The 23,316-nt window shown below is 40.8% G+C and overlaps 1 protein-coding gene across 3 annotated transcripts in view; it reads left to right on the plus strand.

The window, feature by feature from the left end:
* EXT2 (exostosin glycosyltransferase 2) overlaps positions 1-23,316 on the plus strand; it is a 102,292-nt gene that overhangs the window by 12,653 nt on the left and 66,323 nt on the right. For 2 of the 3 annotated variants that reach the window (XM_054025102.1, XM_054025100.1), the window contains exons 5-8: positions 920-937; positions 3,088-3,283; positions 7,030-7,169; positions 8,048-8,141. In XM_054025102.1, the coding sequence (XP_053881077.1) occupies positions 920-937; positions 3,088-3,283; positions 7,030-7,169; positions 8,048-8,141 (448 nt within the window). The remainder of the gene's footprint in view (positions 1-919; positions 938-3,087; positions 3,284-7,029; positions 7,170-8,047; positions 8,142-23,316) is intronic. The other variant, XM_054025101.1, reaches the window with a different exon arrangement.

Genomic DNA, 23,316 nt, shown 5'->3' on the forward strand with positions numbered 1-23,316 from the left:
GGTGAGGGTGCATAAAAGACGCAAATAATTAGAAGGCTAGAAAAAGTGACTTATTTAAAGAGCTCAATCTGTTTAGTAGATCAGCAAGAGAGTTGATTAGTATTTGGGGTACTTTCATGAGGAGAAAATACTGGATACTAATGGCTCCTTATCTAGTGGAGAAAGGCATAACAAGAACCAGTGGTTGGAAGTTAAAGCCAGACAGTTTAAAATTAGAAATAAAACACACATTTTTAAGTGAGGGCATTAACCTGTTGGAACAAACTCCCAAGGAAAGTGATGGATTCTTCATCTCTTGATGTCTCTAAATTAAGACTGGTTGCCTTTTTGGAAGATATATTTTAGTCAATTACAAATTGGGTTCATTACAGGAGTAACTGGATGAAATCCTCTGGCCTGTAATATACAGAAGGTCAGACTAGATGATTTAACTGTCCTTTTTGGCCTAAAATCTATTAATCTATGATTTTTAAAAAAAATATTGTGTTCATAATACCTTTTTATCTGAGCAGCCGAAAGCACTTGACAATGAGGCCTTATTTGCCTGTCACTATTCCTATTTAACAGATGAGTAAACTGAGGCAGTAAGCTTAAGTGACTTGTTCACATGTCACAGCAAAACCGATACGGAGCCATGAATATGACCCAGAAACTTTCAATCCTTTGTGTGATGATCACTCCCTGTCAAAAGTTGTCCCTTCACATATGAAATATCTGCTACATAGTGCAGTGCTAACAATGATGCATTTTTAACCTGTGTACCTTGGGTACTTGAGGCAGCACCCAAGTGGTTAAAGGGATGCTGTCAACTTCAGATCAGAAGTTTACCTTACATGTCAGTAATCTCTTCTGCTGATAATGTCAGTGTTTTTGCTATTGTCTTTTGAGGGCTGTAAACCTGAATTATTTTGAATTTCAGGTCACCTCAATCTCTAAGGTAAACGAATGATTGCAGGACAACCTGGAGTGGTAATCATGTACACTTCATCATTTTCTCATTGCTTCAAATATTCTTGTATGTGAACAATGCAGTGACACTTAAGTGAATCCCGTTTAGCGTTTGATAAATTGTTACCTTAAGCACAGGGGGAGAGAACATCATATTCATATTTAGGAAACACAATGCATCGGGTAGACCTCAGCATCTATGGTTTCTCTCTTTAGTACAGACTTCTTCATAGTTCATGTCCCACATGATCAGCCAGGTGGCATGGCTAGTTGCAGTGCATGAGAGAACAGATGTGTATCGGGAGCAAGTGCAAGTGCCTCAGTCACTGATTTAGTGAATATTTTGCAACCACCATGTATCATTACACGCTGAGTATTGGCAGAGTTGGTTGGGCTACAGCTTGGGTAGAGCGCCATCTGGTGGCCAATCATTGATGTAATTTCAAAAACAATTGGTCACCATGAGTTCTATTTTTCTTTTGTGGTGGGAGTGGGGGAAAAAAATGACAAAAGAAAGCTGGTCAAAATAGAATTATATATCCTTATTCTAAACTGTCAGGCTTGGTATATGTTAGGATTTTACATCCATTTATAGCAAGACTTGGATCACAGGGTTTTGGTGTTATGGGATGTTGACAATGTTATGCCAGAATTTTTGGTCTTAAACCATTAAAGCATAAAAGTGAACAACCTTGTGCAACTTCTGGCTGGCCATTGCCATTATTAGCACTTACCAACAGCTGTGCTGGCTTGTAAGGTAAATTTTATTTTTGTTTCCTTTAGAGAGATGGATTTAGAATTTGTGATTTAGTTTCTTTATAGTTTAGTTGCCTAAAACAGAGTTATAAATTCAGTGATGCCAGGAGTGAATATTCCAGCAAGCCTCTGCGAGTTACAAAAATAGCATTACAAAGAAAAAAGTCCGTGTAACTCAACTCTCTAATTGGAGCAGCCAAAACTGCTGGTGTGGAGATGGTAAGGAGTGTGGGTAGGGCAGAGTTCAGCTTTATAATGTGTGTGCTTCAGAGCTGTATATTTAAAAAAAAAAAAAAAAAAGCCATCAAGTGAAGGGAAATTGGAATCTTAAATAGAGGCCTCATATTTCCTGAGTTTTCTTGGGGGGGGGAAATACAGATACTGGGTATTGTATTTCCTTGCATCAGACATAGTGGAGTAGTCTGTGTTAGCTGATCTTTAAATGAAGGATCAGAATAAATTTTAGGACTGTGTTTTCGGTGCAGTGTGCTGTACTCCAGCATGAACGAGCTGCACAGCTTAATGACATGAACAGCTAACTTGAGACTGTATCCCTGCATTTTGACCTGAGCTGTTAAAATACATTTTTGAATATGTTAATATTAAAATAAGTTATCTAGCATGTTAGCAATTTACATTATAAATATAAATTTGTTAATCTCAGCAGAGGTCAATGGCTGAATGGGGCTATGATGCTCAACTCAGACCTCTGTCCAATAAGTGGTCCTTCCAGGATAACACAAAGGCACAAGGCTGAGTCAGTGAGGAGAACTTATCTAACTACTGCCCTTACTGTATCTATTCTGTGGATCAACATAGGGTGCCAGGGCTGTCAGCACCTTTCATCCATATAAAATTAACTAAAATATCTACAAGCAGAAGAACGTAGCATCAGTCATCCAAAGTGCTCTGGGTGCTTTACAATAAAACACTAACATCATGTAAAATATAACCAGGTGAACACATACTGCAATAGTCTTGCATCAGAGGCTTTCTCAGTATGTTACAAGGTTATTTTTGTTTCAGTTTATGAAACAGATGAAGAGTTGCCCATCCCAAGCTTTTGGGCACCCTTTTCAAGAATTAAAATTTACAATAATCTGTATGTCGCTTTGAGGAGCTTATCTCTACTTATTGTTATCCATACAGTAATAATTAGATCTGGCCAAATCTTAATTATGTGATATCAGTTAGTTAATAACTCCTTCCAACTCTCATCCTATTCTGTCCCCAAACATTGGAGGAAAAAAGCTGAGTTTTGTGGTGTGTTCATCAGATAAGTAAATCTGGACTCTGCTGGGCCCAGATAGAAGGAAATGAGTTCCAGACTCTTTAGAGAGCAAACTCCTGGAAATGTCAGGTCACCTTGGTTCCACTTTTCAGTCCTCGTAGGTACTTCATCCTGTCATCCCAAATGGCTCTTCACCCGGAATACCGTTCTGACTTGGAGGCTCTTCAAGCTGAGAACGGAGAGTCTGTGCTGATCCTGGACAAGTGCACAAATCTGTCAGAGGGAGTTCCTTCTGTTCGTAAACGTTGTCACAAGAACCAGGTCTATGATTACCCTCAGGTGCTTCAGGTAAGGCTGCTTAACCTGCATAGCCCCACAGACCCAATGATGCTTAACTTAGCAAAGAGTTTTTGTTTAGTTTAGATAGCACGCTTCCTTAATTTTCAGTGAAATTGCTGGAAGAATTTGAAAATGAAAAGTCTATTGCATTAAACAGTATCCTAAAAGTAAATTATATTCCAATTTACAGTTATCCTCATTGAACTCGAAGGACCAAAAGTGTGTTATGAACTTGAAGGGATATACAGGGATTAAAGGGGATGCAGTTTAGTGTTTGAAAAACAATTCCACACAGTGCCCTGTGTACCCATGACAAATTGAGATAGAAGATTTGACAGCATGCAACTATGGAAACATCTAGGTGAAATGTGTTTGATGGCCTTGGCCCAACTTCCAAAGGGCTTTTGATGTGTCAATGATATGAAGATAAAACCAGATAAGCTTTCTCAGACTTCTGTGTCTTCTGGCAAGCCCCCAGTACAGAGTAGAAGTACTTTAGCATGCAGTGTGGTGAAGCCAGCTATACCTTTGGCCAGTTGGGGAATATTCCACTGCATTCCATCTCTGGCCACCAGCATGTAATCCATCATTGAACTTCAACAAATTATGATAAATTTGTTTTTCTGCTGTGCATTTGTTGTTTTTCCTCCAGTTCTGTTACATTTTGTAGGAAAGATGTTTAAAATTCCAAGTGGAGGAGGGTGAGAGGAAGGGAAGGGTTGTTCTGAGTTGTAAACCTTCATCCAGGAAAAAAAAAAAATTCTCTTCACTTTGCTTCTTTAATGAAGACTGTATCATTCAATGATAGCAGGAGAGGGGATAGATAGATATAATTTTTAACTTGAGAGCTGGCACATGCAGAGATTGTTAAAATAGTTTCCTTTGCAGAGCTCTGCATCTCCCTTTGGAATGTCTGGCTGATAACAGCAATGATATGAGGAGATATATTTATAGTAACTTTTGTCTAGACAGGAAAAATGGTTATCTGGGCAGATGAGCATGTGTGTCCACATCTGGGGCTCTTTTCTTATTCCCCCAGACCTACCCAAAGTCTTCCACCTGCTGCCCTGTGATCTATTGAGTAGGTGTTTAAAATGTGTTTTGCTCCTTTTTCCTCCATCCTCCCCAAAGCAGTCTGAGATTTGATCCCAGCACAACCTTTCCTGCATTCCCTTTACTGTCGCTTTTATTAAATAGACTCCTGGACTGCTGGGTTGCTAATGCATCCTGTTTTACAATCTTCTCTTGGCTGAGATTTTAGGACAGCTCAGCAGTGTTCTGATATGAACATAGGTTTCACAGCTTTGTTGGGAAGCAAATAAGGGGACAGCAAAGACTTTTAATTCCTAGTTCTCATATTTAACTGCCCCCTTCAGAAAGCAAATTGGATGCCCTGAATAGATAGTCTCATATGAATATTGTACCATTTGTACAAGGTACTGGTGAGACCTCATCTGGAATACTGTGTGCATTTCTGGTCACCCATGTTCAAGAAAGATTACTTCAAACTGGAACAGGTGCAGAGAAGGACTACTAGGATCACAGAGGAATGGAGAAACCTACCTTACAAGAGGAGTCTTAAGGAGCTAGGTTCGTTCAGCCTAACAAAATGGAGGCTGAAGGGAGATATGATTGCACTCTATAAATACAAGAGAGGGATGAACACCAGGGAGGGAGAGGAGTTACTGAAGTTAAGGGTCAATGTTGACACAAGAACAAATGGATATAAGCTGGCAACCAACCAGTTCAAGCTCGAAATTAGACAAAGGTTTCTAACCATCAGAAGAGTGAAGTTCTGGACCAGCCTTCCAAGGCGAGTTGTGGGAGCAAAAAACAACTTGTTTCAAGACTGTGCTTGATAAGTTTATGGAGGGGATGGTATGATGAAGTTGCCTACAGTGGCTCATGGCCCATCCATGACAATTGTTAGCAAATATCTCTCCCATTGAAGATATTTGCTGACACTAGATGGAGAAGGCTCTGAATTAATACAGAGAATTCTTTCATATGTGTCTGGTGGGTGGGTCTTGCCCACATGCTCATGGTCTAACTGATTGGCATATTTGGTGTTGGAAAATAATTTCCCCCTAGGTCAGATTGACAGAGACCCTGGGTTTTTTGCCTTCCTCTGCAATGTGGGGCACAGGTCAACTGCTGGTTTGAATTAGAGTAAGTGGTGGATTCTCTGTAACTTGAAGCCTTTAATCAAGATTTGAGGACTTCAGTAGCTCAGCCCGAGGTTATGAGCCTATTACAGGAGTGGATGAGTGAGGTTCTGTATCCTGTGATGTGCAAGAGGCCAGACTAGACGATCATGATGGTTTCTTCTGGCCTTAAAGTCTATATGCCTCCTCACATACTGTGTTCCTTCTCTTTTCTTGGGCTCTTGGATAATAGATTCACTAGATCCTTTCTTAATAAATAAATCTATAAACAATTTGAGTGACCTTTTTTTGGTGCTGGAGAAAGCCAGACTGACAGCCCTGGGGAGCAAAGTCCTGTTAGTGCAGTACTAATACATCAGCAGCAGCACAGGCTTCACCAATGCTGTAGCCAATGTACCTCATCCCTGCCCTGCAAAGGCCACCTATAAGGTGAAAGAATATTTCGCCTTCATGTCCTACTTGGTTCTCAGTTTCTCTGCTTTTGTTGCCAACCAAGTTGTCAATGCCAATAGGACTGGTGGTTTCTGTGGATACTGTCTTCTGGAAACTGGATTGTAACCAGAAAACTCTTTGTACATAGGCCACAGAACAGACATCAGATAGTAACTTACTAACATCCTGAGCTAGCTTTGAACCAATGACCTAGAGATGAAAAATCTTTCACCCACTACAGTCCCTGAACCAGTTCCCTAGCATTTAACAAACATCAGTTATTTTTGAACAGTGTTAAATAGTACTTTTTTTTTTTCTTTCTAATGCATATATCAACACAGGGAAAATTGTTTCTCAGAGTGTCTCCACTGACATTCCAGAGCATTTATATATTGTATCAGTTGAATAATCATGATTAAGGCTTCAATTTTGTCAGGGATATTTTTAGTAAAAGTCAGGGACAGGTCACGGGGAATAAACAAAAATTCAGCGAAGCTGTGACCTGTCCCTGACTTTTACTAAAAACATCCCTGACAAAATGGGGAGGGAGGAGGGTTCTGCAACCTGCCCCGCTGCATGCAGGGAATTGTGGCTCCCCACCCCTACCCAGGGGCTGGGAGCTGCACTGAAGGCCTGGGGGGGGGGAAGGGGGAGAGAACCCACTGCCCATGGCAGCTGGGCTGCTGCGGGAGGGTCCCCTGCTGCTGGCAGTGGCTGGGCTGCTGCGGTGCCCCAATATCATGGAGGTTTCTTGAAGTCATGGATTCCATGACTTCTGTGACCTCCGTGACAGAATCAGAGCCTTAATCATGATCATAGTCAGCCATTAAGATGTTAAATTTGTAAAGGGTTTGGCATTCTTTTGTCTTTCCTGATGGATTAAACTTCTGACATGGGATCACTAAAACACAATATGGAAAAGCCCTATTAGTTCATCCTGTCCTCATTTTTCACCTTACACCCAGTGGCCAGTGCAGAATAAAGTTGCACGTTTATTTTGAGTCTGATGGTCACTCAGAACATGATGATGGCAGAGAGCAAACTTGAGTGATGTTTTCCTTTAACCTCTCTGTTCAGAGGGGAATGAATATATAAATTATAGGGATGTAATATTTGTTCCTTTTTTCATCTTTGTTTGTGGTTGCTATTCACTGACAGGAAGCCACATTCTGCATCGTTCTGCGTGGTGCTCGCCTGGGACAAGCTGTGCTAAGTGATGTACTTCAGGCTGGCTGTGTCCCTATTGTTATTGCTGACTCCTATATTTTGCCTTTCTCTGAAGTTCTGGACTGGAAGAGGTTCGTATTTATTGGTTTGCACCCTCCATACCAGTGTAAGGTATGCATGCCACTTGGTGATGTGCATTAAATTCAAACCACTTGAAACCTCACAATCTAGAAGTGAAGGAACAGAATATGCAGGGGGCTGCTTTGAGAATGCTGACAACAGGGCAGCTGAAGTCCACCCTATGGATACATCCAAGCATAGGAAGTAATGGAGCAGGAAAATGAGAGGGGACAAAAGGGGGGTGGAGAGCAGCACAGACTGTCCAATTCTTGGTATTGGATTTCCTGATTCTTGCAGCTCAGGATATTAATCTATAGAACAAAAAATATTGGCCTTGTCACACTTGTATTTGCACCCAAGCTGTTTTAAATTTACTTCTAATAGTTTACACCTCCCAAACCCCTGTGAGGGAAAGAAATATCCCCATTTTACAGGTGTGAGTGACTGAGTCACGGCAGAGATTTTGCATGCATGCAAAATGCCCATTTTGTGTGCATACAAGTTTACGTACTTAACACTCTTTTTCCCTAAATGATTTATTCAAAATTACACCAAGTCATTGACAGAGCTGGAATTAGAACACAGGAATTCTTGGCTCTCAGTCCATACTTAATTCATTAGACCACACTCCTCTACGTAGCCACTTGCAGCTGCTCTACTGCAAATTCACCCCACAGAGTTTTTGGGCATTTCCCTTAGGTTGAGCAGCTGGAGTCATGAAGAAATTCCCCAATGATCTAGTATTGAATAATTAATTGCATTACAGGGGCTTATGCCTTCCTCTGAAACATCTAGCGCGTAGCATGTTATGATACCAGTTTAGATGGACTATTGGTATGTTCTCATGTGGCATTTTTATACTTTTTTCCCCTCACTGTTTTGCATTTAGAGCCTCTGTTGTGATACCTGAAGAAAAGATGCCTGAAATGTACAGCATTCTGCAAAGCATTCCTCAGCGGCAGATTGAGGAGATGCAGAGACAGGTAAAATAGCCTGAATATAGCATTTAAATCTATACATGAGTTCATGTGTGTCCACTGCCTGTGTAGGTGTGTGAAGTGTGGTTGGGAGTAGAAGCATTCTGCATATTCTCATATTATTAAAGTTCAGTTCATTCAGCTCGCTGATTTTTTTTGCACTAAAAATACAATAACTGACATTTATATAATGCTCAGAATACTTAAATACTGAATATGCAAAGATAATTTTATCCATTTCTGGCACAACTAAATCTGCTGAAGAGCAGCTGTTTAACAGTACTACAGTATAGTTTAGGTCAGGAATTTAAGAACACTGCATATGATTGCAATTGTAGAAGAACGCTTGAGTAGGCAGAATTTAGTTACCCACACTGGAATTTCTCTGGCATGTTATGTTAACATCCATGCTCTTGTGAAAGATGTTATGGGATCTTCAGTGCCCACAATGGTCAGGGTCTCCCGAGCATGGACTGCGTAAATACTGTGAAAAGAAAAACTGAGGTCCAGACCACCTGTTCATTAAAGATCCCATGGTACTTTCCACAAGAGCAGGGGTGCTTACTTCAGTAGCTGGCCAAATTCCACTGTAAGTAATTTAATTTTACTCTCTTCTCCCTGCTTTCTCAACACACAATGATGATTTAAATTCCTGCAGAGTTAAATTTTATTCCCCTGCTCTTGCAAGTTAAGACAAGTTTCTGATAAAAGCATAGTGCAAATTTGTAGCTTCCTGCTCAACCATAGCTAAATTCATTGAAGTGAGAGATTCATGAATTCTGCCGACCCTACATATGTCCAGATCTATAAATATACTTTGAAATCTTTGGGCGAAAGGTGGTAGTTAAATGCAAAATGCTTTATGTACGTTAATTACACAAGCTCATCCCTGTAAGATAGATGTTATACGTATTTTACAAGGGGAAAACAGAGTCATGGAGAGGTTGTGGCTTATATAAGGTCATGGAATGAGTTGGGTGGAGCCAGGAATATAATCAAGGAGTATTGACTCAGTTCCCAGTTCAGTCCAATAGATGATGCTGCCTGTTTGCCACAGATTTAGTGTCCATAATACCAGATACTTGCTCTGACCTTAGCATTCCCATGCAGGTGTGTGTGTCAGTGACTCAGCTGAGCAGATCAGTACAATTGTTGGCTGTAGGCAGATTGTGGTAAAGTGGCTGAGCATCTTGGAGAATTACATTTTGGAGGCATAGGGAAAGAAGGATATTTGCATTTCACAGATACTTTTATGTAAGGTATTTCTGTCACCCTTGTCATTGAGTGCCTCATAGTTATTGATATATTTATTCTTACACCACCACTGTGGGTAGAGAAGTACTGTTAGCCCTCTTTTACAGATGAGAACTAAGGGACTTATTTAAAGTCATATAAGATTTCTGTGGCAGAGCAGGAATTGAACCCAGGCCTCTGGAGTCCCAAGTTATAACCTTAGTCACAAAACCATCTTTCCTCCCTGATGATATTTGTAAATATCAAGGAGAGGGAGAAAATGTTTAAGTGGTCCAAGAGGTATAAGTAGGAGTAAAGAGATGAAATTCAGAAATAGGAAATTTAAAGATAAATATCAGAAAATATTCCTTATGGTGAGATTTTTAATATGTGGAATAGTCTCTCCAAGTAATAAAAGTCCCATTGTTCAACTCACTTGTAACTACACAGTGCTGGAAGCTATACTATATGTAGGGCCTTACTAAATTCACAGCCGTGAAAAATGTGTCATGGGCCATGAGATAAGCCCATCCCCATGAAATCTAGCTATTGGAGGGGAGAGGGAGGAGCAGAGCTGGGGGCACTTGAGCTGGGGTCTCCTACTGTTCCCCAGGCTCCAGCTGCTAGTCCCCAGGCTGGGGAGGCACGGGACTTCCTCATCCCCTACACCGGGGTTGGCAACCTTTCAGAAGTGGTGTGCCGAATCTTCATTTATTCACTCTAATTTAAGGTTTTGCGTGCCAGTCATACATTTTAACATTTTTAGAAGGTCTCTTTCTGTAAGTCTATAATATATAACTAAACTATTGTTGTATGTAAAGTAAATAAGATTTTTAAAAAATTTAAGCTTCATTTAAAATTAAATTAAAATGCAGAGCCCCCCTGGACCGGTGGCGTCCATCTAATAGTGTACGTTTTACACAATGGTGTGGTTTTATCAGCATGAGATCAGGATAGCTGTATTATTTATTAAAAAAAAGCCAGTGTGTGTTATTCAGGTCACCCCCAAAGAGGGACAAAGCTTTTACACAACACCACAGCAATATGTATTCCGTATGAGCCAGATATTTCACAGCAATATTTTAGAAAAATGTTAGAGAAAAAAACTTTTGAAGTGATAATCAAGCTAGCCCAGTACAGACAGTTGATAAGAAGTGTGAGAATACTTACAAGGGGAGATAGATTCAATGTTTGTAATGGCTCAGCCATTCCCAGTCCTTATTCAATCCTGAGTTGATTGTATCTAGTTTGCATATCAATTCCAGCTCAGCAGTCTCTCTTTGGAATCTGTTTTTGAAGTTTTTTCTGTTGTAAGATAGCCACCCGCAGGTCTGTCATTGAGTGGCCAGACAGGTTAAAGTGTTCTCCCACTGGTTTTTGAGTATTATGATTCCTGATGTCAGATTTGTGTCCATTAATTCTTTTGCGTAGAGACTGTCCGGTTTGGCCAATGTACATGGCAGAGGGTCATTGCTGGCACATGATGGCATATATCACATTGGTAGATGTGCAGGTGAACGAGCCCCTGATGGTATGGCTGATGTGATTAGGTCCTATGATGATGTCACTTGAATAGATATGTGGACAGAGTTGGCATCGGGCTTTCTTACAAGGATAGGTTCTTGGGTCAGTGTTTTTGTTCAGTGATGTGTGGTTGCTGGTGAGTATTTGCTTTAGGTTGAGGGGTTGTCTGTAAGCGAGGACAGGTCTGTCTCCCAAGATCTGTGAAGCTCCCTAGTGAGAATCCTCCTTGAGCTATCCTTCCCTCACCTGGAGATCTATATGGAGTCTGTAACATTGGTGGTAATGCCTACAGGCAGTTACTGAACTGTACTGTGGACAGCATCCATTGTTCTACTTTCACTTCCCCTGTGCCACAAGTCAACAACAATATTGTGGCAGAATATTGAGGAAGGAAGGGGGGGTGGGGAAGGACAGGGAGTGGATGTGGTAGGAGTATGGCAGAGAGGGGGAGTGGAGGGTGAGAGATGAAGGTGAGGAAGAGGGAGAAGGAGAGGAGCAGAATGAGGAAAAAGGAAAGGAGAAAACAACACCTCCATGGCTACCACTAAAACCATCCCTTATGAAACCTCCTCCCCCAGGACAGATCTGTTTTTCACTTTGTAATTTGTAGGGTAAACAGACTTCCAGAGTCTTTCTGATTTTTTTTTTTTTTTTTTTTTTTTTTTTTGTCTGCAGATTCGTTTAACGGAGTATTGTATGTCTTGAAAATTTATGTTCTACTGATATCATAAATCCCAACTCATTGCCCCAGATCCAGCAAACACAGATAAATTCATTACTACCTAGGACTGGAATTTAAGGATAACCTTCAGGGTGGGGTCAAAGGGGAGTGCCGGAGGTTTGGGGAGGTTTGGTTTTTCCCCCCTACTTTATTTTTTACATTAGAAATTAAGGCATTGTGTACTCTGATGATGATGATGATGATCTTGTGATGACAAGGGTGAAGAAGCTAAAAGCTGATGCAACTGAGGAAAGGGATTTTTTAAAGTCACACTTTTAAAATGTGTTTTAACACTTGTTTAAATTCAGTGACTAATGAGCACACTAACAAAGACATTCTTTTTCTAAAGGTACAACACCCTTACCCCTTCAGCTAATATATGAGCTCATGCTACACCCCCTTCAAAACTCTGTAAGAGATTCTCTTGAAGAGCTAGAGAAGACCAGACTTGAGATTTGTGTTTTTGCCCTGAGGCAAAAACAGTCAGAAAAACTTAAACATAACCCCACAACTTTTCAGGCCTTCTTTATGCTCTGTTAAAAATTGGGCTTGTGTCTTTTTCTTTTTTTAAAAAGACATTGCAAGTCATTTTAGAGTGAGTTTTCAGTGTTGGATTGGGAGGTGAGATTCCCAGAACAAATAATGTCTGAGCAATACCACTGTAGTTTTTCTAGCTCATATCCCCCATGCCTCAAGTTCTCCAGGTCAAACGGAACTGAAGACACTAACATATGCATAAATCAGTGACTTATTTTAGTGTCACTTTAAAACATGAGTGGCTAGTGTCTCTGACCCCTTCCCTCTCCTATTTAATGTGCTGCTTTGACTCTTCTATTTAAAGCGGACTTTGTGGAGTAATTTCAGCCCTTATCAGTTTGCTGACAGCTATATGAGCCTTTCTGCTGGCTCCAGGCAGTGAGTGCAGGCGTGTGAAACTTCTCATTCTTGCACTGAAATGCAGGGTGAGGCACATATAGGAAGTAGGATTGTTAGCTGTAATTGGTGGATACTGAGAGAAGTGTCTATTTCCAGCCAAACTTAATTTCAATATTTGGACACTGATAGAGGGAGGAATGAGGAAGAGTGAGCTTCCATAGAGCTGTTTTTTTATCTTGTCATTTGAAATGTAGTTCCAGGATATATTGGCTCTGCCATTTGTAGAGAGCAGCAGGGCAGCTCTTAAGGGTGCTTGGTTTGGTCTTACAAGCTTTTTTTTAAAAAAAAAATTGACTTCCAGCTGTATATCTTTCCTTGATGGAGGGCAACTTCTGTCTCGGAGCTCTTTAGAATCATCGTTATTGAATATAAAAACTTTCATCCATCTGACATTTGTAGAATTTTAGGGAGTGTGATTAGAGAGGCTAACCCCGTTTTAATCCTCCCAGAGTGCTTCCATGGAACCCTGGGTCCTCCATAAATGTCAGGCATGGACAGTTTGCCATCTTATCAGATGCACTGGAGTTAGCTCCAGCCCCCCTCTCCCTCTTGGGAATGGTCTGTTGCAGCAGACAGCAAGGGAAAGGAAAAACGATTACCTGGCTTACTGCCAGGAGCACTAGGGGAGTTGCAGAATCCTTGGCATTCACTGATCAGAATTTTTTTGAGTCACTTGAAAAGAGCATCCTTAACATAGATTCTTCCTATCCCTACCCCCATCTTTGCCTTCCAGAAAGTAGCAAATTGTCTTCATATTACCTATGGTGCGGAATAATCTCCATGCTACAACATATGCGATAGTTGAGAAGTCCTTGAGAGCAGTAAGCACACGACTCAATGATTTTATGGATCAGAGCTATGTTTTATTCTAATTGGAGCTAGGCAAAATATTTGGATGAATAGGTTTAGTTGAAAAATGCAGTTTTGGTCAACTTAGAACTATTTGTGAACTTGACATGAATTAAATAAATAGTTCAGGACAAACATTTTTTTTGGGTGCAGGGGAGGAGGTAGATTGACAAAGAGAGTGTGGTACCCTCCTATAACTCCTAGTCCAGTGGTCAGGGCACTTATCTAGGATGTGAAAGACCAAGGTTCAGTTCTCCCCTCTGCTTCATGTTAAGCCGGGATTTCAGTTTGGGTTTCCGACCTGCCAAGAGACTGCCCTAACCACTGGGCTATGGGGTATTCTAGGACAGCTCTCGATCTCAGTCTCTCCTCTTGAAGATGTTCCACTTTGTATTAAGTACTTGAATAGTCGCTGGGTGGGACTAAAGATTATAAGGGAGGTCAGGACCTCCTCCTCTGGCTGTTTTGCAAATCTGGTCCTTTAAATATGCCTGGAAACAAAATGTTTCTGGTTGAATAGAATGTTTTGTGAATAAAAATAAAGTTGTTTGCCCAGCTCTAATTAGAATCTGTGTTTTCGGCCTCTAAATTACAGGGTTAGACATGAGCTTTGAGAGAGTAATTACGCTAACTTAAGTCAACCCCGTTCCACTTTAATGAAAATGCTGCTGTGAATTTGGATATCTTACTATCAAACCTTGGAAGGTTGCTGTATGCCAATTCCTAGTCAAGGGATATCTTGGGTATACAACAGTTAAATGCAGATTATCCAAATCTGAAAGTTCAGGATTTCTTCTAATTGAGAATATTTTGCACTGTTTGACTGAAGCAGCTGGTTGCAGACTAATAGTGTTTATGATCACCTGGTCCTGGTGCGCAACCCAGTTTCCACTCTGCTTCCCCATTTCTGTTATTTGGCCTGTACCACAGTTCTCTTGCCCAAATCCACAGCCTGCCTACTAATTGATACCATTGTAAAATTAGTGTTTACCTATACAATAAAAACATTGCATTTTTATAGCACTTTCTATTCAAGGATCGTAAAGGCAGTAATTAAATCATTCAGAGCTGCTGTGAGGGTAGGTATGATACCCATTTATACAACATATAAATGTGTAAGGCCCACACAAATAATTTACTTACACAAGGTCAGACTGGTAGTCTAATGGAACCTGGGAGTCCTGACTCTGAGTTTTCTGCTTTAACCACTAGATCATGTTTCCTTATACAATAAGAATGTTTGGTTTTAAATTACGAAGTTTTTAGGTGCCCTGTAGTGGCACTCAATCTGCTGCTGGATAGTTTTCATATATGTTTGTTACCTTGTTGACTTGTTGGATAGCAGTTGTGCAAATCAACCTTTTGGATACATTTTCTTGAATGCCACATGGCTTTTTCAGGGGTGGAATAGCCAGCAGTTGAGCAGCTACCACTGCATAAACCACAGAGCAAGTGGAAATAGTGCAGCTGTTGTGAACTAACTCCTAGTGTTGACACAACTCTTTGGAACCTGTTCCATCTCCTGCCTGATGTCATTGTAAGAGTTCATGTGCACCCCCCAGCTGTCCATCAGTGCTAGGAATGCATTGTGGTGCCCTTAGGTTCTGAAACAGCTATGAAGTTCTTTCTCTTGTTTTACCTTTTTAGCTGCTAATTTTGAACATCCTTTAGACATGGGAACAGAACTTGGATGTGTCATTAAAAATGTTTTATTTAAGTAACACTTTCATTTCTAGAGATGTTCAGAAATAGTAGTTAACAGGAGAGCTACATGTTCCATTGAACTACTAATGGGATAAGAAGCCTTGCTTCTAGAATGGAGTTTTGAATATGGTCCAGGCTGAAATAAATGCTTTCAGTAACTGCCTAACAGCTGTTTTGTGGTCTAGATAGAATTAATTTTATCTCCAACTACTTTCTTGCTGGACAAGTTTGTACATCACATGGCACCATCACATTTGGGAGTAATTGACCTCTTGGTTCTCAGCCTCAGTAGAGAGGCAAAAGACTGATTGGACCATGGAGGATGAAGTGCTTTTGCACCCTGAGAGATGGTTTCATTTGCTTAAGGTATGGGGGAAGCTGGGTAAAGAATTTCAGACTCCAAGGCTGTCACTCCAATGGCTTTCACCAACACAGATGTCACTAAAATGTGTGTTGTAGGCAGAGCTGGCAGCAACGCCTATGGCTGTTTAACACCTTCCAGTGTGGGTGTTTATATACATACATATAATATAAAAAAATCCATATTTCAGTTGTTAGAAAAGAATAAGCAAAGGGGATAAACATGCCTTATGGAATATGGCTTGTGCTCTGAAATAGGAGTGTGCTGGTTTTTTGCAAGTTAGAACATTGCAGTAACTTGACATACATTTTTTTTCATTATTACAAAATGCTGGTCTTTCATGTGGTGTGATTGGCACTGGGCTTGTTTTGTGTTTAACCTCTTAAATCAAGGGAATTGAAACTTCCATTCTCCCAGCATTAGTATGGCAGTCATGGGAAATCTCAAACAAGATGGATCTTATTGCAGCAGTTGACACAAGTTGTGCTTTTATTTATTTATTTTTGATGTTGGATACTGATTAAAAGTTTCCAAGCATCTTTTAGCCGTGTTATAAAGCTAGCCAGCAGAGAGCTGGGCAGCTGCTGACCAGGGGAGATGCTGGCGGACACTGGACAAGATCACAGTGGGAAGCATCGGTGTGTGTAACTCAGAAAGCTGGGAAAGGTGTAAACAGATCCCCAATTTAGCTGCAGAGTGGGCTCTGCAAACACTGTTTTATTGGCCAGTGGCTCCTGCTTTACTAACCTCTAACCTTTACAATACTCAGAGGTGCTGCCCACCCGCTGGCCTTGCCTTTGAACCACTCTTGGCTCCTGCCACCTCAAAGGCTTGCAGTCAGATTCCTGTGTTTTGCTTGGGACCTCACCTCTCAGCTGGATGCCTGCAACAGAGAAAACTGATCTACCCTTAGAACATAGACATATTTGAAGGCGATACCCCTGAGACTTGAAACCTATTGCTTTGTGTTTCAGGGGCTGTCCATCAATTTTCAAGAAATGTGGCTGAACCTCCCCTTCCCTCACCCTCCCCTTTCACTGGGTAGTCATATAACATTTGAATGTTCCTGCAATTGTATACACATGACTGATGTTTGTTCTTCTCTTGACTGTTCTGGCCTTTGTAACAGTTATAGCAGAAATCTAGATAGTCATAATTTTGGTTATGTGTGGTTAATGGAGAGGGAGTGCTCAAAGCAGAAACTAATCTTATCATGTAGTTATAGTCAAAATAACTCTGTTTAAAATGGCATTGTATAGGTTTATATCTATCCTTTCTCAATGATTTGCCTATTCAACTAAAAGGATTAGTCAACATTGCAAACTCCATCTGCGATCTAAAAAATCAAGCTATGTTCACCTCTGCCTCTTACACCTTCACCAATGTATCTGACAAATATGATTATCCATAAGGCAGAATAGAGTCCAGCTTGCTGTCCTGTAGTTGCATTGGCTCTACCGTGTCTACAAAAGTAAACCCTTGTTTGCTGTAAATTAGGAATATGTAAGGTGAAAACCCAACAGGAGCAAAGATGTTCAGAAAATAGGGTCTGTTTCTGCATACATATACTCTTTAACCATTTTTTCCCCTTACACCATTTAGTTTTGTTCTTCCTGGGGGGTCCTTCTGCACGTTTTGGCCCCATTCCCCTCAACCAGAAGGCTCTATGTTTTTGGGTCCTTTGCTGACTCTGTGACTGGAACACATTTATGTTGCTGATCTGGGACAGAGATGCTAAGTTTTGGTCAGTCAGCCTTACCAGCAGTCGCAGACTCAGGAGCAGAGAGGAGAGTTGGGTTTCAACATATAGCTCAGTGGTTTGAGCATTGGCCTGCTAAACCTAGGGTTGTGAGTTCAATCCTTGAGGGGGCCACTTGGGGATTTGGGGCAAAATCAGTACTTGGTCCTGCTAGTGAAGGCAGGGGGCTGGACTTGATGACCTTTCAAGGTCCCTTCCAGTTCTAGGAGATGGGATATCTCCATTCCATGCATTACTCACAGCAGAATGTTTATAATGGGGGAGTCACAGTAGATCCAACTTGTGCAGGATTCCCCCCTACATTCTGTTCTTCTCTTCGTCATGCATGCCCCCTTCCCAAGACTAGTCTGACATCCCCTGGATGGGAAACACTGCCTTAAATCCTGGTATGTTGGCAGTGTATTAGGGATCAAGATATTCTTGGATTTAAAGGTCACAAAAATGCAGCTGTCTCATGGGCCAACATGGAAACCCTTCTTCCTGTCAAATACACCTCTACCCCGATATAACGCGACCCGATATAACACGAATTCTGATATAACATGGTAAAGCAATGCTCTGGGGGGGGCGGGGCTGCGCACTCCGGCAGATCAAAGCAAGTTCGATATAATGCGGTTTCACCTACAATGCAGTAAGATTTTTTTGGCTCCTGAGGACAGCGTTATATCGAGGTAGAGGTGTAGTAGTTTTGTGTGTAGTGTAGTTGCAGCTGGATTTTGAGCAAAGTGTTGCTATTGTGAACTAGCAAAAGTAAGATGAGAATTGAGGATGAAAATTTATGAACAAAACAAATGTGATACAGGAAAGACTTGGTAAAGCTAATCTTTAACAGAGACCTGCTTGTAGTGCATCATTTTGGTATCTGAGTGTCTCATGCCTGCATTGCGGTGGTAATACCTTGTGAACTACCACAGCCAAAATGTGAGACAAGGACCCAAGAAAAATCATAGTGCAAGAAACTTAAAGTGAATGGAATTAATATCTTGCTAGCACTAACATGTCCCTTAACCTCAGCTCCAGGAGTCAGCATTTGTGATGTCAGGAGTTTACAGCAATAAAACTGAGAACTCCTAGAAGTCTACTCCCAGGCGACTAGTATCTGGAGGGTCAGACTAGTATTTTGAACCTTGACCTCTCCATCTCTGAGCATTGACAACTACCAAAAAAAAAAAAAAAAAAAGTGGCAGTTAGAATGAAGAGAGGAAACCAAATCTGTGTTTCTGAAGACGCCAAATATACTTGTTTAATCCATGATTAAAATGACTGCAGTATAGACTGAAAGCAGATATTGGATTAGATTATTAAATAAATTGAGATAATTTTATCAGGTCAAATTAAAATGAAACTGTACCTAATATTAGCACCAACACCCCTCCCTCCCCCTGGTACTGAGTCACCTTATAAAAATATCTGGGTTAGAATGTCCCTGGTCCTTACCTAAATCTGCTCAATGCTTGTGATGTGTCTTAGCCAGTATTTCAGATGGACTTAGGTTGTAAGGGTGGCAAGAGGGGCCATGGATTATTTTACATCTGCTCTTACCCTGTGACATACATTGTTATAACCAGCATTTCTGATGCCTAAGGCAAGAAACCAAACAAGTACATTTGTGACTAATGAAGGACAGTTGAGAGGTGGGACAGTATAGATGTATATTTGTGTCCTGTTCAGCCTACACAAGCTGCTGGAAATAAAGGATTTTTACCTTCATAGGCCTCTCATGTGATTAGGTAAAGTTAAATAAATGCAATCTATTTCTGGCTTCGTGAGGTCCTGGGACTTATGCAGTTCAGCACAAATGGGAAATGGGAGGAGAAGTACATGAGTGAATAGAAATATTGTTGTTTAATAAAATGCAATAGTTACCTAGTACATTTTCTCACATTTATGTGATATTTCTACAAGTCACTCTTCTCCTCCGTTCACTCTTTACTGGTTTATCAGAAACCCAAACCAGGTTAAATTATGGTTTGGTCTTTATTTCGGGTGATGTGGCACCAAATGATTTTTATATCTATATATCTTGATATCTATCAATATATATCGATATCTGTCGATATCTATATAACTCTCCCTTTTTAAACACTCACTTGCTTTAGAAATCTTGTCTCTACCCCTCTTGGAAACTAGCCACACCACAATCTGCTTTGCTCAACTTTGAAAGACACTTTTTCATATTTTATAGACTATTAACTTAAATATTTTAGAAGTTTTTTGGTCAGGAAATACAGCATGAGTTTACTAATACTCCATTGATTTAATAGGTTTAATATTAACACTCCTATACATGGGAAGAGGCTTTAACTTTTTGCTTTCAGCCCAAATTTTCAAAAGTCACTTAATTTTGGATGCCTCAATTTTTGGGTAACCAAATTAAGACACCTGAAAGGGGCCCGATTTTCAGGAAGTGTTGAGCTACCTGCTAAGTCAGCCAAAACTGGCTAATCACTTTTGAACATTTAGCCTATATTCTTTTCTCTTTCATGCAAACTCTATTTCTCCCATTGGGAAAATCAATGGGATGTAAATTCCTAAGTGTCTAAGTCATTTCTGAAAATAGGATGTAGGCTCCAAAGGCACTTAGGCACTTTTGAAAATTTTACCCTAGATCTTTATCACCTGCTGTAAACTACACATTGCTGCATAACCCAAAATTTTGCAGTCAGTAAATTTCTCTCAAGCCCTGCCTAGCAGAGGAAGCAAAAAATGATGCTGATTGTAACTGAAGCATTTGGAGGTTTCTTTCCCATGGAACTGAATACAGAGAAACTGGTTCACATGCTGGCAGTAAGGAATTCATCAGCACAGCAAGCTAGTCATAGAGGGACATCCAGTATGGGGGATTGAGAAATGGCAGCTTAAACATTTGAGTGTGGGAATGTTCTGTTAGACCATGGGTCCCCATATTTGGGTCCATATGGTATGGTTGGAGGCAGCTTGGAACAAGATAGAGCATCGCATGCTAGGATATGTAGTCGCTGAGGTCTCTGCTTCTTTATTGAAGATGTATGTCTTCAGTTAGTTCTACTTTATGTAAATTTTGAGCCTGAAGGCCTCTCTGGGCAAGCTTCCGAATTAACCTTCAGCTGGGTGAAATTTTGCATGTTACTTTGTGCTAGTCTGAAAAAGTCTGTCTGCTCATGGTACCATAAGAACAAAAGAACATAGCCATACTGGGTCACACCAAAGGTCATTTAGCCCAGTATCCTGTCTTCCGCCAGTGGCCAATGCCAGGTGCTTCAAGGGGAATGAGCAGAACAGGTAATCATCAAGTGATCTATCCCCTGTTGCCCATTCCCAGCTTCTGGCAAACAGAGGCTAGGGACACTATCCCTGCCGATCCTAGCGAATAGTCACTGATGGACCTATCCTCCATGAACTGTCTAGTTCTTTTTTTAACCCTGTTATAGTCTTGGCCTTCACAACATCCTCTGGTTAGGAGTTCCACAGGTTTACTTTGCGTTTTGTGAAAAAATATTTAGCAAAGGACCAGAGAGTTGCAGTTATCAATTACTGTAGTAATATTGGTTAGCTAAATTATATGTTTAGAAGTTTTGGCATTTTACAAATAACAGGAGGGAAAATGTTTTGTCCTTTTATAGCAGTGTTTCTCAATCTTTTTAATACCAAGGAGTGGCTTGTTGCCTTCCTAAACTGTGTCAGGGAGATCTCAGGGACTGGCGCCAGTCCACAGACTGATCATTGAGAAACACTGTTCTATAGGACCATCCATCCGAGGATTTCAAAGTGCTTTACAAACAACTAAGCCTCACAATACTTCTATGAGGTGGGGATTGCACATGTTGCACAGATGAGAAAACAGAAGCACAGAGGGTTAGTGAATTGTATAAAGTTAAACTGAATAAATGGCAGAGCCAGGAATAAAAGTGAAGATACCTGGCTCCCAGTGTAGCCTCTAGGTTACATGCTTTCCTTTTACCAAAGCTTCCCTAGGCTACCTGATCAGGGAGTAAAAAGTTTGTTTGAAAAAACACTGTGGGATGGAAGTGGGTATCTGAACCTACACTATATAAAAGGAAAGCAGTTAAAGTAGAGTAACCTCAGCCAGTGTGAAAATGGTAACACTTCAAGGCCTCATAAACCTTTTCAAGTGTGGCACTTTGGGAGCACTTGGCTCCTGCAATGGAATAAAATCTTACAATAGCATGGCGCCTGACCTAGAGGTTGGGAGAAGTGGTGCTTTATGGGCAGTTAACTTTTATTGCTTTCTTCCAAATCTCTTTTCTGTTGACTTTCCCCATTCTCACCAAACTGGGTGGGTAACTGATAGAAACCTAGAAGCTTCCTTTCAAGGAGCATAGTTCTCCCTGCCGATGTACACACCCCCTTGAGTTGTACCCTACAGTGCTCCTTTCCTCATGCCCAGTGTTTTTCTTTTATCAATATAAGCAGAAGGTTTATGTTGATCTGTCTTGTACTCTGTCGGAGCACCATTAGTGGCATTAACACTAGGTCTTGTAAACATATGAATGGACTGTGTAACCTGACGCTATGCTGGCTTGGAAAGAGCTTGTAAAGAGATGCTGGGCCCCCAAGTGTGTTTATTTCTAAGAAAAATAACACCTTGCTTAAATAAATGTTACTTTCAGTGCGTGGGCTACCTTCTTGTTGCAGGTTGTGTGTCTTCTTTCCTGTGAAATTAGCTGTAAATGCTTCTGTCCCATGCTCCTCATCTATTAAAGTGATGTGCGTATTGGTACCTGGAACACCTTAGTGTCTCTGCAGTCCACTTGACCAAAGTTGTAAGGCTGCAGCCAAGGAGAAGGAAATCATGGGTTTGGATGCTTTGTGTCATCTTGCTAAAGGGATTCCGAGAATAAGTATTTATGAGCAGTACATTGGAGCGGTGCCTTTCTTTTTTGCTTTGTAACTATTTTTTGTATCTTGAATTTGCTAGGGGCTTGATTTATTCTCCATCTTACAAATATTGCTACAGCTACTAGATATACTACAAAAATTGCTTTCTCAACCCCCCCTTTCCACTCCCCCCAAAAAATTCTGTACAAATGAAATTGTTTGGATGTTGGATCCTTTTCATAAAGAGATCACTTCAGTCTTTTTTTTTAATATATATTTTAAGCAACTTTAGATGGAAAATACTGGAATTTACAGCTTAGCAGAATGTCAACAATGATGGTGAAAGCTTCCTCCACGCTGACGAGGGAACATTTTTTGGCTTGTAGAGATCACCACTTGTGGGGAGGGGAGAGAGAAGAGAGTTCAGTCTCCATAGTTTGTTCAGTCTTTGGTTACTTTCATTGGACTACGTACAAGGGTGGCAAATGGTATTACCTGCAGTGGTATGTTTGTAAAATGGACCGTAGCTATTGGACTGAGACGCATTTCGTATAGGTTACTGAAGAGCCATTTAGTGGTAGTAGCTTAGCTAGCAACTTAAAAGCTCTCTAGGTCATTCTCCATTCTTTGGGCCATCCAGTCTCTCAAAACTGAATGTTCTGCTGATTGGTGGAACAAGACTCTCTGGCAGAGGTTCTCTTGTTTTTCCACACTGGATCCATCCAGGATCTCTTGCCCATTTAGCAATGTGGGAAAGTCAGGGTGGTAGCAACTCCCGGTGACCTGTTCGTGATCCCCTGCAAGTCACAGCTCCCTAGATTGATAACTCCTGGTACTTTTAACAGTGGTTTTAAATGTATATTTGAGCCTAATTTATATAGTTAAAGTTGGTGATTGTCTAGGCACTAGCATTTAGGTGGGAAAGAGGCTAGCACAGGGTTAAATAGAGAACGCTTTAGAGAGTCCTTGAAGTGTTCCTGCTTTCATCCGTATATGAGCAAGTTCCCTTTCATAGCTGAATTTAGTGGCATCATGGCACATTTTGAAGATTGTGGGTATCTGGGCTTGGGAATAACCATTGTTACTATGGTTTGTGCTGCTGTCCTACAAGATGTCTGCGTCCTCTTGGTTTAGAACTGTATCCCTGCTAATATTTGGGCATAGTTATTTTATTTTTTAATTTATAAAGTGTCCATATATGGACATGTACCTATCTCATAGAACTGGAAGGGACCCTGAAAGGTCATAGAGTCGAGTCCAGTCCCCTGCCTTCACT

Source organism: Malaclemys terrapin, chromosome 4 (genome assembly GCF_027887155.1).
Source record: "Malaclemys terrapin pileata isolate rMalTer1 chromosome 4, rMalTer1.hap1, whole genome shotgun sequence".
Classification (NCBI taxonomy): Eukaryota; Metazoa; Chordata; order Testudines; family Emydidae; genus Malaclemys; species Malaclemys terrapin.